At 41.7% G+C, this 16,179-nt stretch overlaps 1 protein-coding gene and 1 pseudogene across 1 annotated transcript; one reads left to right on the top strand and one right to left on the bottom strand.

Moving 5' to 3' along the window:
* The first annotated feature begins 8,787 nt into the window (after nucleotides 1-8,787).
* On the top strand, nucleotides 8,788-10,855 carry LOC115751150 (annotated as a pseudogene).
* Nucleotides 10,856-14,134: 3,279 nt separating this feature from the next.
* On the bottom strand, nucleotides 14,135-15,823 carry LOC115751178 (probable xyloglucan galactosyltransferase GT19). Its single transcript, XM_030688935.2, has one exon. The coding sequence runs from the start codon at nucleotides 15,614-15,616 to the stop codon at nucleotides 14,297-14,299; it is 1,320 nt and encodes a 439-aa protein (XP_030544795.1). The 5' UTR covers nucleotides 15,617-15,823; the 3' UTR covers nucleotides 14,135-14,296.
* Between the last annotated feature and the right edge of the window lie 356 nt (nucleotides 15,824-16,179).

The following is a 16,179-nucleotide window of genomic DNA, read 5'->3' as shown; positions in this document are numbered from 1 at the left end:
TATTTGTGGATTGTATAGTCAAATCATTCAAGATGTTGTATGTGAATATCATGCATTCAAGCAGTAAGCCATTGCGGCATCATTAAAATTTTTGAATACATGCACTAAAAGTCCTAAAACTTATCGTGAAAGTTCAATTACATCTTATAATGTTCATCACTAGTCTCGTTATTCTACATTAGAAACAAATGTCCAAAATGGAGACACAACATCTTTATTACCACATTGGCACTAGGAACAAGCAAGACGGATTGATAGTTCAGTACCTATTTCCGGTTCCATAAAATTGAAACCGATTATTTTTAGTTAGGTTGAATAGGGGAACTAAATTGATTATTTTTTATTTTTCTATTTCTTAAATGTAAATGTAATGACTTACACATTACTATTTTTATTTCTTAAATGTAAATTTAATTTTTAATTGATATATTAGAATTACGTCCGTGTTGCTCATCCTTATTAGTAATTCGCCGATTTCATTGGACTACCCGAAAACCGGTCATTTTGGTCCGATTTCCGATTCCTAAGCGGAACCAAAAAGGAAATTGATCACTCCTAGTTGGGTTTATAGCATCTATTAAAATAGTTGAAGGGAGAGTAGGTAGAATAACAATAAAGCCAGTAAGAACTTGCCAAAACATAAATTATAACAAATTTAATTTATTAGAAATGTCAATTCACACGCTATTTCCTTTGGTCAATTTATTAGAAATGCTTTGACCCAAAAAAAAAAAGTTATTAGAAATGCCACCAACAAAAACGATTTTTATGTCAATATTCCTCGAGACTGCGTTTGGTAATCGGGATAAAATTCAGGATATGATAAAATTTATTATATCCTATGTTTGGTGTCCGCCTAGGTCGGGATATAGTGAGATATAAGAGGAATATAGCCTAGATAAAATTATCAACATGGGGGAGGTGAGATAAAAGTGGATAGGATTTCTAATAGCCCTAATGCATGAGTTATTTTTTTCTAATAACAATTTTCTCAAACTAATTAAATTAAAATAGTATTATAATATAAATAATACTTGATTTCTATGATAAAAAATAAAAAAAATCATTATTATTTATTCCCATTTTTATTTATGTATTCTAATTTATTTCTATCTTATAGCATAAATTCGGTATATATATAAATTTTTATATTAATTACGTATTTTAGGTATTTTAGTAATTTATGAATACTAGTATAGTTTATTATTTAGTAAAATGTTATTAGAGAATGATGGAAGGGGTAAATAAATTAAAAATAAAGGAATTAAAAAAAAGAAAATGAACAACAAAAAAAAAATATTAGCAATAAAAATGAAGTAGGCAAAAGTGTCACGAAGGTTTCTTATCGTTTTTGTTTGTACAACTTTTAGGTTCATTTATAACAATATGTCATTTATACCAAACAATAGACAAAATACGATGTGAAATTATCTTACTTTATTATTGTCGGTTACCAAATGATGGATGGGATATAGCAAAAGTCCAAATGATGGATGGGATATAGCAAAAGTCCTAGATTTTATATCATATCATATCTAGTCATATGCTGTCTAAAAATCCCAACGACCAAACGTAGGGGTTTTCCCCACAATATCACATGAAGACAACATCCGATGTTCATCTATCAACCAACTAATTTGGCAGAAGAAGACATCACTCCACGAGATCACTTTTTTTGGTCAATATTTTCTCCTTAAGATGTGTGGTTTTTAATTCTTTTTTCGTACATTTTTTAGTACTCAAAACGTATGATTTTTAAATTTTTTTCCGTACATTTTTTAGTACTCAAAACGTATGATTTTTAATTTTATCGTACTTTAGGAATAAGTAAGAAGCATAGAAATTGTTGAGATAATAGCGTGAAAACGCTGATGGATCTTGCAAATAAGTCAATACAAAATTATTAGAAAAATTATGAGAAATAATAAAGGACACCACATATTTACGTGGTTCGATCCGAATATCGATACCTACGTCCACAAGGAGAGCTGGCAATATAATCTACTATAATCGGAGAATCAGAATTACAATCGTTCACGCACTCGAGTGTTTTCACATCCTATTTTAATAAAAGGAATCACGGTTGTCGTTCTTTTTCTTTCTTGGCGTTCGTCCTTCGGCGAGTCTATCGTGCGGCACAGAATGCGTCCCCTGTTCGTGCGGCAGCCAAGCCTTGCACACGAGAACAAAAGCAAACCCCTTTTATTTACTTTTAATATTTGCCACCGCTTCAAAGAAAATAGATAAAGTAAAGTAACAACCCTTATCTAGGTTGAACTCCAACAGCATGACTCCGATAAGTATTCAGTCGAGAATTCCGATCCACATCATCCAATTTTTGTTGGGTCTCGTATCCAATTCCGATCCATGTCATCCGTGTCAAACTCGAGACATTAATTTAACAGAAATGCATAATCACCCTGAGCGAAAAAAAAGAAAGAAAAAAAGGCAAGAATCATAACTCCCAAGACAAAGTTAATTATGGAGTTATGCCCGAGCCAGAGCCCTGCAGAAATCGTGAGTACCTCCGCTAGTTTAACACTTGTCTTCAAGCCCTGAACACGGTGGCAGCGATTCATGAAAGAGAAGTGCGAACAATTTTATTGTGATGCACCCGAGAAATGACCTCCATCAACGTCTCGAGGTCAAGATCCTCGATGAGTCGAGCACACAATAATCAGGGCATAAAATAGAGTGAAATAGCTAGCTAGACCCGCCACCGCAACGAAATTGAATTCACCATATCGAGAAAGCCGAAAGCAACTGAAACGACCAAAATCTCAAAAAACGCCGGGATTCACCTCTCTGATAACCATAACAATCCGTGTCAAGCATCTCCCCACCGATCGGATGTGTGCAATATAACCCACGGACCTCAATAAAACATCATCGATGCCAAAATGAGGAATGAGCTTGAGATAGCGCTCCAAGTTATTCTGCTAGCACTGTTGTCGCCTCCAGGGGTTGCTGTATCATTTATTCACCATTCTGTTTTTAGGGATTTTCTGAAATTTATTTATTTAGAATTTTTCCAATTTTTTTTCGATTTTTTTATTTATATTTTATTATCTTGTACTTTTTTCTTTAAAAACGAGATCTCGTTCTGTTTTAGGTCGAGAAAAAATTGACAAGAGAGCCGAAAAGGAAAACTGAGAAATGTGGGATTTATTTCTGTTTTGTGATTCTCAAGAGTGATTTTGTTTTCCAAAATTAACTTGTTTTTATTCTAAAACTATTTTCGGGAACAGAATCAGAATTATTTACGTTACAAAATGAAATCTTCATATTTTTTATTTTATTTTGAGAAACAGAATCAGGAAATTAGAATGGTTGCGTAAATGTCCCAAATGAACAGCTTCTAATAACTGGCTGGTTTATTTATATTGCTCTTAGGCAAGTGCTAGCTGCCAGGTGACTTCCTGACACATGAAAGGAGATTGAATCGATGGGTTGGTATCGTGCAATTGGCTGTGGCCGCTGGTCTTCTGCGGTTATTGGGAAGCGGGGAACGTGGACTTGTGATTTTCTCATTACTGTGTTTGTACACACGAATCGCACACAATCTGTGATGGTAGTTGCACGAAATCGAGTGACTAGAAAGAAAGCGTCCAGAAAGAAGAGAAGTAGAACCATCCTGGTAGCGGTAGACTTGTGCTCAGCTGGATGGTGTCGCCAGTCCATTCATAAGTTTATTGTAAGGAAAATGTCCAAAGAGTCTTGAATTTATTGCGTTTTTCAGCCAATTTAATTATGAACCTTTTAATTTTACCAATTGAATTGTAAACCTTTTTGTGTTTTGTCAATTAAGCTTGTCCAGCCAATTTTGGCTAGAAAATTGCTGCCATGGATGCCGGTACTATGCGAGGGTGGCCAGACTTAGGGTGAGGCCCCGTGAACCCCATGCAAGCGCCGCCGTGTTGCCCAGATTTGGGTGCCCTCCCCCGGGGCCGGCGGAGGTCGCTAGCTTCTTTGGCAATGAGCGGCGATAGCGGTAGCACTCCATCGACAAACTGTTCATTCTCTTACTTTTTTCTAAATTTTTTTTCTAAATAAAATTTCTGAATAAGTGTATTGGAAGTCCTTAAACTTATCACGAAAATGCAATTGAGTCCTAAAATTTACAAAAAGTGCAATCAAGTCCTAAATTTTGTCAAATTGATGCAACAGAGTTATTTTCTCTATCCTATGTACGTTGATGTGGATAAAACGAAGTCGTTTCAGTTCAAATTAAAATTTTCAATTTTATTAAAAAAATAAGCAATTTTTTTTTGTAAAAAATAAATACAAAACAAAAAGAATGAAGAAGATGCAAGTAGCCACCGCCATCGCCCCACCATTGTTGAGAAGGACTGATGAGGGTGGGGAATGGTTGGCGACCATTAAAAAAATTAGTCAACAAAAAATATTTTCTTTATCAATTGCGATATGTTAATGTTTAAAAAGCCTCAATTATATGTATCATTTTGCATACCTAGCCGATTATGGGCACGCATGGTAACACTTCTCTACGAGAAATCAACTTCTGATTAGAAGTTGATTTCTCTACTTCTCCTCAAAAGTAAAAGTTGATTTTTCTACTTCTACTCCGGATTAACTTCTGATCAGAAAAATTTGTTTGGTAACAATTGAAAATTTTTACTTTTGAAACATTATTAACAAAATCTTCGGCGGCGATAGTCGACGGGCGGCGATAGTCGGCGGTTAGCGGTGGTCAGTGGCGGCCGCGGTCGGCGGGCAACGGAGACGGCAATCGAGTGCCTGGGGTGTGGTCGGTAGCGGGGCGGCTACGGTAGGCAGCAACGGTGGTCGGCGATTGCGGTAGGCGACGGAGGTGGTCGGCGGCCGGCGGTGGTGGGTGGGCGGTGGTCGGTGGCCGGCGGTCGCAGCGGCGGTGGTAGGTGGCCGATGGCCGGCGGTCGTTGCGGTTGTGGTTAGTCATTGGCGGTCACAACAACGGTGGTCGACGGAGGTGGGTGTGATCCAAAAAGTGATTCCGAAGTCGAGAAGTTAAAATTTTTTATTTCTCAAAATTAACCAAAAATCATATTAGAAGTGAAAAATCCTACCATAAGTCAATTTTTTTACCAAACGGATTTCTATTTCGATCAGCTTTTTATCAAACACATTTCTCTACCGGATGAGCTTCTGGCAGAGAAATGAAAATTTTGAAGTATTTTCATGTGAGCCCTATAATGTCTATGCTTGAGGTCATGACCAAGCTAAAATTCTGAGAAACCATGCTACTATTTTGGCATTCGTCTCTATTACCCTTCTTTCTTTCTTTTCTCTCTCGTTTGGTGTGAAATTGGAACTAAACCTTGAAAGTATGTCCTTGCTTAGATGTATAGTCAAATCCAATTTTTGCATTTAGGGCATTAATTTCTCCACCGACATTAGACTGTTGCGCCATTTGTTTTTGAAGTTCATTAATGTTCCGTCAGACGGAGATCGCCCACTGACGGATTTTGCGGCGATCATAAAACAATAAGGACGCTGGCTTTGCCAACCCCTAGCGATGTTACGCCAGTTTATCAACTGTTTATGCTTCGCTTTCTATTTATTAAACCTTCAGAACCTAACTTTGGAACAAAAAGGTTTTAAACCTATTGTAATTTGCCACTCCAATCATAACCTTTATTTTTGGCCAATTAAGTCATAAAACTTTTACAATTATGATAATTCAGTCTATTTGGCTGGTATGTGATGGTGGGGCGTTACCGAAATTGATATGGATAATTTTTAATTATTTTTTTATAATTTTTTCTATCTCTTTTTTCTTTCTTTTTTTTGTTAGGGCTGGTAGGAGACTGACGGCAAGGCTTATTCTCGCATAGGTACGGTGAGGCAAGCCTTGCCTAGCGACGGCGAGGCTTGCCCTTGCTAGTGGTCGGCGGGGACGAGCTTCACCTAAGGCCTTCAAAGTCTACCTCGCCAGCCGTTGCCTTTGGCCGGTTATCGAGGTCTAGCTATCGACTAGAGGAAGAAGAGGGAAGAAAAGATTCAAAAAACAAAAAAGGTACAATAAAAAAGGAAAAATAAAATGAAAATTTCAAAGAAAGTAATAAAATATTACGTGGCCGGTTAATCAAAATTGATTGGATGGACTGAATCAACACAATTGTTTAGGATTGAATCAACAAAAGAAAAATTTTAACACTGAATCGACACAATTGCAATAAATTTAGGGTTTTTTTTTAGTAATTTTCTCCGCTCTCTCTTTAAGGAAGAACACTACCTTGAAACCCTAATGGCAACTTGGCTATGTGTGGGCCCGCTCAGGCCCACTAAGCTGAGGATGGTATTGGGCCCAGGCCCATCCATTCAGTATGGTTACGCTCTAGGCTGTCCACAAACCCTACCACTCTCTCTCTCTCCCCTTTTAAATTTGGAAAAATTCCAAATAAATGTTCAAAGTGCTCTTTTTTTTTTTTTTTTGAATAAAGGCTCAAAGTGGATATTATTTCAAATAAATGCATAAAATGCCTTGTTTGTTTCGAAGGGCCTGACAAGGGAATTTTTGTTACATGCCTTTTTCTAATTTTTCTTTCTACTTTATCTTTTTTTTTTCCCTTGGTCCTCTTCATCCTAGCCGGTGGCCAGAGAGCTCAGTAGCTTCGCCCTACCCACACTTGGCCTGAGGCCGTTGAGGCGCTTCCCCATATGGCTTGCTCACCTTGTTGGCCGCGAGGGATGGCCTCGCCCGGGTTCTCGCAAATCGTTGCAAGGCAACCCTTGCCCAAATTTGGCAAGGGCTGGCCTCGCCTCGCCCAGTCTAGCTTGGTTATATTTCATCACATAGACGTTTGGGGTGTTGGTTGACATATGTGTTCTTTCCTTCTGTCAAAGAATTGGCTTTGGTGCTTGAAGAAATAAATACGTTGTTGAAGATTGACGAGCATACGAGGAAGAATCTGTCGCTTATTTCCTAATGTAAATTCATTTCGGTAGTTCCCTTGGTTTATTCTTCAATGGAAATCTTGTCTAGGCGAAGCGAGCCCTTGCCAGCCACAAGCGAGGCCGGCCCTTGCCAAATGTGGGTGAGGGTCGCCTAGCGGCGGTTGGTAAGGGCCTGAGCGAGTCCGTCCCTCGCGGCCGACAAGGCAAGAAGGCGATGCGATTACTCAACGCACAAATTGTGTGAATTTTCTCTGTTTCTTCCGCCCAGTTTTTTAGTGTTGTTTTCTCTGTGGGAGTTGTGAAGTTCAATTTTGGAAACTCGAATAATGAGTTCAAGCTCGTGGATGAATCTCACTGGGACGACGAGTTTGATCACCAAGTTGAAGCCTTGTGGGCAACTCGACAGCGATGAGGACGAACATGCCTTGGAGAGGGAGCAGCCATGGCTTAGAGGAAACACCCACGGTGCCTTGCTAACGGGAACGAACTGCTCCGCTCCTATGGCACCACCGTGGCATGGGCTCGAGGCTATGCACGTCAGAGCACTGCTGATCGGGCGGCATGGGTTGGTGAGGAAGGAATCGGAAACAAGAAGAAGGTAGAACTTAGAAGAAGATAAAAGGAAGATAAAGAGAAAGCAAATGGAGTGGAGGCGCCTCGACTGCCTAGCTCTCGCCGGAGGCCGCCACAGGTGAGGACGAAGAGGATGAAGGGGTAAATTTAAGGAAAAATAGAAAGAAAAAAGGAAAAAAAGAAAAAGAGAAAAAAATTTAAAAAAGGCCCATGACAAAAACACTATTGGTCATACCCTTCTTTGAAATAAATAAAGTATTTCAAGTTCTTATTTGTAATAATGTCCACTTCGAACCATCATTTGAGAAAATGAAGGCACTTGGAGCCCTTATTTGAAATTTTCCGTTTAAACATTAATGTATTTTTGATCCCAACAAAAAAAAAAAAAGAATTTGGTTTTCAATTTTTGCCTTCTTTTGTAAAAAAAATCAAATCTTACTTAGAATAAGAAGCTGCTATTCACGAGTTCTCTTTTAACATAAAATTACTAAAAGTGCTTTTCACCTAATATTCTTTTTCACAACAAAGAAGGGCAACTCGTTTATGAGGTAAAAAAAAAATCACAGTGGAGATTAATTAACATTTTACAGACACAAAAAGATTAATTAACGTTTTCTTCCATGGTGAGAGATTTAATTTTACAGCGAATTGATCTCGGGCTTTTTCCTTTTTTACGGACTATCAATTATATTTAGGGATGACAATATTAAACACGACCATGTTTAGCCTAAGTAGCACCGACACGGACACACGACACGCGACACACGACACGTTGATAAGTCATTTATCAAAAAATAAAGAATTTCGATTTGTTGGGATACATACATGATAAATTATCATATATATATATATATATATAAATTTCAGTTATGAGTTTCTTATTCTTTTTTTTCTAGGTATTCATGATTAGTTCTTATTTTTTTTTTTTGGTCCAAAGATTAGTTCTTATTTTAGCTATCCGGATATATGATTTAAGTATATATTTTTGATATATTTATATTTGCCCCCTAATTTATATAAAATGTTTAAAATCGATCACATACTTGTTCGAATGGTATGTCGGGATACTGGACTCGCATGTTCCTAGCGTATCCGGAGCACCGACCACGTATCTATCGCTTATCGAAAAGTGTCGAACACGTATCGAGCTCTCGAAGAGTGTCGATGCTTCCCACGTGTATTGGGAAAAATTAACACAATTTCCTTGCAATTCAATTAGTACACTTTGGGAAAAAAAAAGAAAAAGAAATTAGTACACTTTGGCGTAACGGTGGTTTCCCCTTCACCCCGAGTCCCCGACCAAAAGAAAAGACATCCCAAGTCTCCAAACTCCGTCAGAGTCGAGAGCAAAAACGAAAAATCCAGTAGATCTTTGGTGCTGTAGTAACTCCGCCCGACTTCCGAGGGAACCGTCCGCAATCCGCAGCCTTTCGCCTCCCCTTCGCCTCCCTCCCTCCGCCGCCCTCGCACGCACCAACCCACCTCTCTCGCCGGAGATCCCCACGCGTGTGTCCACGTGCCGAAGAGCTCGCCCACTCTCCGCGACACCACACCCACTTCAAGCTCGCTACGCATTCCCTCGGTCTCTTACCCAATTCGCCTCTTGGTATTTACCTGGAATCACCTTTCGCCGCCAACCATTGCTTCTGACGATTGGGTAAGATCCGAAAGTCGTATTCGCATCAACTTATTTTGGATTCGACCGTTGGAAATTGCATTGGGGGTCACCTGTTTGACGAAATGCCTCTGCGATCTCGTGCTTAAGCGAGATCATGTCTGTTTTTTCTGACTCAATACTTTTCATGCCAGTGCGTTTCCATCTACTAAAGAGGGAGACATGTTAAGCCTCGTAAACATTGCCAAATGGTTTTTGCTTTTTTAGCGACTGCATTTGTCCGAACCGTTGGTGCTGTGTCCTGTTGCGAATTTACACGTACCAAAATGAACTGGCATCGGTGAAAACAATTTGGTAGAACACATAGCAGCGTTGGGTGATCAATACTTGTGTGTTAAAAGGTCTGCAACAACTGGGCCAATTGATGTATGCGCCTGTGCCCCTGTATCTCCTGGGCCATATGAGAAAAAATTTAACTCGACCAGAAAAGAGCAAAATATCTGGCTTAACTTTGATTAAGGACTATCAAAGAAGTTCTAGTGATGCACAAAGTTTAGTATGATATTCCTTATCCATCTCACTCGATGACCTGGCCTTATGTTTATGGAAAGATGTCGGGACTATCAATTTGCATAGATATAGAGGTTTGCATTGACTAAGAGAAGAGGAAGCATAAATGCATATGTGAAAGCCAAAATTTTCAGTTGAGAGACTACCCAGAGACTTGAACGATGCTGAAATTTCTTCCTTTCTTTTCCAGAGATTACCTGTTCTCATGTGAGTTCTGTGTATCTGCAGGGTGGTTTTTCTGACGTTGAACTGATGAGCGGCTCCGGTGCATCTGCTAATTTACGTGCTGCTTTTTGCCATTGCGTGCAGCAGGTTCGGACTTATGATTACCATCACTACGTTTGCCTCATTGAGCTTCTGCATTTGCCCTCCGCGCTTTCAATGTGGAAACATCCAGAGCCATGGACATTGCTTCTGATCCAAGAATTGGTCTGATGCGCCTTGTCTGGTGGCAGGAATCTATAGATAAAGTTTTTGCCAATAAACTAATCGAACACCCAACAGCACGGGCCTTATCTGCAGTTGTATCTGAGTTCAAAATTAGGAAGGCATGGTTGAAACGATCTGTTGAAGCTCGTATCAATGATGCCAGCAGAGAGTTGACTATAGGAAAAGTATGCCAAGGACATTGCATCGACCATTCTGTACATGACGCTTCAATCTGGTGGAATCAGGTCCACTGTGGCTGATCACGCGGCATCTCATATTGGAAAGGCCAGTGGCCTTTTTTTGCTGCTTAAATCGCTGCCATATCATGCTAGCAAGAGCCGCCACTCTTTATACATACCTAGAAAAGTGGCGGCCAAGCATGGAATGCTGGTCAAAATGAGAGGTCAATCGGAAGTTCGATTAGACTCCCACAAGAAGCTTTGTGATGCAGTATTCGAGATGGCATCTGTGGCTAACATCCATTTGCAAAAGGCTCGTGAATTATCCGGAACAGTGCCTGCTGAGGCGATCCAAGGTGCTGCTTCCAGCTGTGCCTGTGCAGGTACTGCTAGATACCCTCAGTCAGGTTCATTTTGATGTGTTTGATCCTGGGCTAGCATGAGTTCTATGCATCTCTCCTCTTTGGTACCAACTGAAACTCAAACGGAGTTCCTGGAGGGGTGGATACTAGAGAATAGCCATTCATAGTGAGTTGAATAATTACAAGAAAATTGATTGTACAACCAGCAAATAAAAGTTTGAATTTCTGGTCATGTGAGGTATTTTTTTTCCCTTGAATAACATCTTCTCACTTTAATTTCACCATGCTCAAAGGAGCTGGACTATGACTGGTGCTTTTTTGCATTTTAAGGAGGGGCGATGGTGAATTTCTTGATCCTGCAGCAGCATTGGTTATTGAGCGAGCTTGGGTTGAGCAGTATTCATAAATGGCTCGGCTGTGGACACAGTTAGACTTCCTTATTGCATGTCTTCCTCATGTACTTTTGTTGGTCCTATAACAATCTGAGACTGAGAGTAGTGCAGCTTCTTTGTTGATATTTTTTCTTCTTGCAATCCTCATTCTTTGAAGGAGAATCACCTTGATTGTAGGCAGTAGGTCCTTGAGCAGATCCCACGTTAGCCCCAAGACGTTGGTCTCTAACTAGAAAAGTAAATGCTTGAGCTTGAGAAGCTTCGGCCCAAGTAGGCCCGTAAAATTCACTAGCGGGAAAGCTTTGATGCTGTGATTTTAATTGGTTTCACTATGCACAATCTTGCGTGGTTCATTATTTGCATTCTTTGGAGACGATCTGCGCCACCCATGACAAGGAAAAATCAGGGATGAGTTCCATAATTTGCAGAACTTTTGAAATTAATTTGCGGTTTGCGTCAAATAATCAAAATCAATGACAACTAAGAAACTGAAGAACAGAGGGTCTGCAACTTGTGGAACACCAGTCATGGATTTTGATTAACACCAGATTTAAGATCACCATTACCTGCAGTCACTCATTCTATCATCTGTAAATTTAGAGATAAATCATTTGGAATTTCAGTGACATTAGCAATGCCGCTACCAGCCTGGCCTTGGCTGTTGCCGACGCTTAGGGGTGAGCGATTCCAAGTTCCTTACGGGTTCCACCCGGAACTTGGAACCTACCCGTCGAAACAGGTTCCTCATTTTTTGGAACTTGAAACCTACCCATCATATCTTGGAGCCTGGAACCTACCCCGTCACAGGTTCTAGGGTCGGTTCCAGGGTATCCGAGAACCTATTAATTTATTTTATTTTCTTTTATTTTTTCATTTTTAGTTAAGCAAAATGAGAGTGAACGTTACAACATCTAAGAGAAAGTAGAGGTGAGTGATTTTAGACTCAGTACAAGTTACATTTAGAACCCGAAACCAATCCATTGGAACACGTTTTATCATTTTTTGGAACATGAAACCTAAAAATTTATTTGGCTCCAAATTATACACTCATCATCGGATGCCATAGAACATTGTATGATCGTGCAAAAATATATACCAAGAAAAATATAAAAATTTATTTCAGAATCTAGGGTCTATGTTCCGGGTTCTAGGGAGTGGAACCCGGAACCTACTCGTTGGAACATGTTTCTCAATTTTTAGAACCTGGAACCTACCCCGCATACCTTGGAACCCGGAACCGGACCGGATCTTACGGGTTCCGGTTCCAGTTCCTCGGTTCTACCCTAGAACCATGCTCATCCCTACCGACGCTGATCCGGGGTAGCAATCCTCATCTTCACCTTCTCGAACTCCTAAATCTTGGAAGGTATGTCGATCCCACCGGGATGATTATACACATGAACCCTGTGAGCTTGCTCTAGCATCTCGCTGAACAGTGGGTGATTGAAGTACATCGCAGGCACTGCGACTCTCCTTGTGGCAGCTCCCGGCTCGCCCACTAGACAGCCAGTGGCTTGTTTGGTAACATTTCTAATTCTCTGTTTTTCTTTCCTCGAGAACAAAAACAGAAGAAAATTCATTTGTGTACAAAATCTAATTCAGCTTAGCCTTGTTCATGCGTTTAGCCAATTGAACATCAGGAGCAACTAAAATTATTTGATTCCATACTTCTCTGCAGGCCTGTGAAGCTGAGGAGGACAGTTTATTCGCTTTTGACTTGCCTTGTGATTGAGATGGTCAAAGGTACTTCTTTTCCATGATCTTCTTCTTCTCTTTCACCACTTCCTGCTAGGATTATCAATTTTTAGAACCCTAAATTCCATTTTGTAGGGACCTAAATGCTTCTGTCAAGGAAAACGAGACTGATCATGCCTTGGGTACTAATGGTTCGGTAAGAGATTTCCCTCCAAGGCTGTCCTCTTATTCCTGCATCCAGATGAACGGCAAAGAGGTTTTCCGTTTTTCCGTGCACTGCGTGCCACTGCAATCGAATCTTCCCTCGAGAACGCCGGCCTTACTGGATCTAGCATCAATTGGCTGTTGCTTCACCAGGTATTCTTCAAATTCCTAATTTAGCCATAGAAGATTGGGATTTCATGTGAAAATTATTGCATTCTCTTGAACCAAAACTATAGCAATAGATAACTTTGTATTCTTAGTACGTAGATACATAAACATGTAAAAAAGGATGTAGTCAGATTCTATAGATTACTTATCCAAAGAAGAATGTGAGAAGCACTGTAGAAACTGACAGAGATGATGCAGGCAAACCAGAGGATCATTGACGCTGTACCAACACGTTTGGAAGGCCCTCAGGAGTGTGTCCTATTGAATCTGGCAAATTATGGTAACACAAGTGCTGCATCGATTCCCTTGGCCTTGGATGAAGTTGTTCGTGCGGAAAGGTGAAGTCGGGCCACAAAATTGTGGTTGCAGGTTTCAGAGCCGGCCTAACTTGGGGTTCTGGCATTGTTAGAGGGGGATAAAGCTTTACAACTTCCAGCTATCTATCAATGACTACTGAGCATAGGAGTCCAGATATTGGCACAAGGCAATCGCTGAATTCTTGCTTCCAAATTTCACAAAATTCTCTTAGGGAGGTAGCAATTTTTTTCCTTTGAACTCCAAAGATTCAAATAAAAATTGTATTTTTGTCCTTCAACTCTTGAGCAACTCTTGTATGGATTTGCTGCTGTTGGTCTTCCAACACAGCAGGCTAGTGACAATCTAAATTATGCAGTTAAAGAAGAGCTCTTTGGTTTTTGCATTCCCAGTATCAGTTCTCCGTTCCCACTGCTGTTACTGTGAGTTTATCAATGTTTGAACAGAAGAAGGGCACATTGCGCAACGAGCAATTCTGCAAGAATGGAAATGTGTCTGAATCTTTATTGCTAATCAGATACATAAAATGTAGTTCTTTCTGCAATTTTTGCAGACAATAATTAAGTGGGACAAAAAAATGAGTTCGTTTTTGCATTCCCAGTATCAGTTCTCCGTTCCCACTGCTGTTACTGTGAGTTTATCAATGTTTGAACAGAAGAAGTTGCGCGATGAATGTTTGAACAGAAGAAGGGCGCATTGCGCAACGAGCAATTCTGCAAGAATGGAAATGTGTCCGAATCTTTATTGCTAATCAGATACATAAAATGTAGTTCTTTCTGCAATTTTTGCAGACAATACTTAAGTGGGACAAAAAAATGAGGGAACACAACAGACAAACAAGAAAATTACAAAAAGGAGCACAAGAATGTAGTAACTTCACTCTCGAGTTAGTGAAGCTCAAGCTGAAACCTCTTGGAGTCTTGCTTTGATCCTTTTCAGAGTTCCCTCCACTGCAATATCGACTGCATCCATCTTAGACCTCAGACCAGGTGAGGCTCCATGTCTTCTGTACATGATCCTCGGTATCATTTCCACTACTTTCTCTCTCATCTTCCTCACTCTCTCTGTCGGTATCCTCATCAGCACGTCGACTATCCTCAGCCCTTTGAACACCACCTCCTCCTTCGATATTGACACCGAGAACTCCTCGAATTCTTCCTCTGGCAGATGCCACCGGTACTGGGACCTCGCCGATTGGTCCTCGAAGAACACCGGGATGCACCCAGCAAGGAGCGAATCGAAGGTCGACCTCCGCGTCGGTGTGTCCGCGGGGGGTTGCAAGCAGAATGCGGCCTTCAGCATCGGCCGCATGTAGCGGATAGGGTTATGCTCGCAAATGCCGTTTGAGCAATCCACGAAATCACAAGTCTTCGTGTAGTACCGACTGTCTGACCTGGGAGCTTCTGTCCCATTTTCGCACTCGATCCTGATGCTCCTCCTGATGTTGGGGGTCGATGAGATTCCGCCACCGCCAGCAAACAGCATCAGCGCGGTGCGGCGAGACTGGCGGACACGTGCCATCCACGATTCGAGGAAGGTGGAGTCCGGTGGGTGGAACGAGGTCGGGTAAGGGATGGCTTGCTCCTGCCAGGGCCAAGCTCTGGCCTCGAACGTCAATGCGGTGACGTTGAAGAACTCGGGCAATTCAAGAAAAGAAGTGCCCCAAATGGGAGGGTCGTTGGACAACGGCTGCGAGAAGTCCCAGGCGGGTCGGGCCATGACCAGGAAGTGGTCGTGACCCGAACGCTTCTCCCAGATGCCCGGATCGTGCGCCCTCAAGAAGCGGTAGAGATCGAGGCCGTGTTCGGCGCTGGAGTTGACGTCGCGGCCGTAGAGGTAGCGGAGGGCGTCGAGGCCGGCGTAGTAGGGAAGGAAGATGGCGTCGGCGAGATCCGGGTCGGGGGTCAGGCAGGGGAGCTCGAGGACGCGGCGGTGGAAGACGAGCTCGAGCATGAGGGGGTCGGTGCGGAACCAGCTACGAGAGCGGTTATGGGTGGGCTGGCCGAGGCCGTGGTTGGCCAGGTACGGGCAGAGGTCGTCAAGGAGGGGGTAGTCGGCGCAGGTGGCAAGGAGGCCCAGGTTGAACCGCGGCGGAAGGCGGCGGACGTGGATCCGGCGGCCCGAGCAGCTGTCGGGGACGGCGGTGGTGGGGTCTGAACGGGCCAGACTGAGAATGGAAATGAAAAGGGCGAGGAAGAAGGAGATGGTGGTGGCCATGTCTCCAGAGAGAGAGATATTTGTTAGTCGTCCATTAATATTGAAGGGAGAAGAGCAGATTTGATCCGGTCGGATTCTTCACCGCTGCGCACACACTCCCCCTATCATGGGTCAGTTCGATCGAACTCAAAGTTACCACCTCTCTCTCCGCTCTCCGCTCTCTCTCTCTACTGGGGATTTGTTGCTTCTTTAACTGTCGGTGGAGGAACTTAAGGAAGATGATGTCTGTTCTCTAAATGTAGAACAGGAACCTATATGTAAAAGAGAAATAAATTGAAATGTTTGGTGGCCCCATTTCGCCTTACCAACCCCGGGGATGTTGATAGTGGGGCTCTTTTACATGGAAAATCATAGAGTTGCCCATGAGGAGTTAACCGCACCCACAAATGATAGAGCGGGGGCAGTTAAAAAGAAGAAGAAGAAGAAGGGGGGGAAAGGTGGGTGGGTTTGGGCGGGTGAGTAAATACTCGACTATAAAAATTGAGGTGATCGGTTTTTAATCTGGTCCGATTCCTCTCAAAAATCGAAAATTGGATTGGTGGTATCGGTTTTCAATTTTCAAA

Source organism: Rhodamnia argentea, chromosome 11 (genome assembly GCF_020921035.1).
Source record: "Rhodamnia argentea isolate NSW1041297 chromosome 11, ASM2092103v1, whole genome shotgun sequence".
NCBI lineage: Eukaryota > Viridiplantae > Streptophyta > Magnoliopsida > Myrtales > Myrtaceae > Rhodamnia > Rhodamnia argentea.
Note: the sequence above shows the minus strand (reverse complement) of the source record. Positions and strands in the feature narration are given on the sequence as shown.

What these genes read in the sequence shown, in the direction of transcription:
- LOC115751178 (XM_030688935.2), bottom strand. Translation starts at nt 15,616, where the DNA reads ATGGCCACCACCATCTCCTTCTTCCTCGCCCTTTTCATTTCCATTCTC.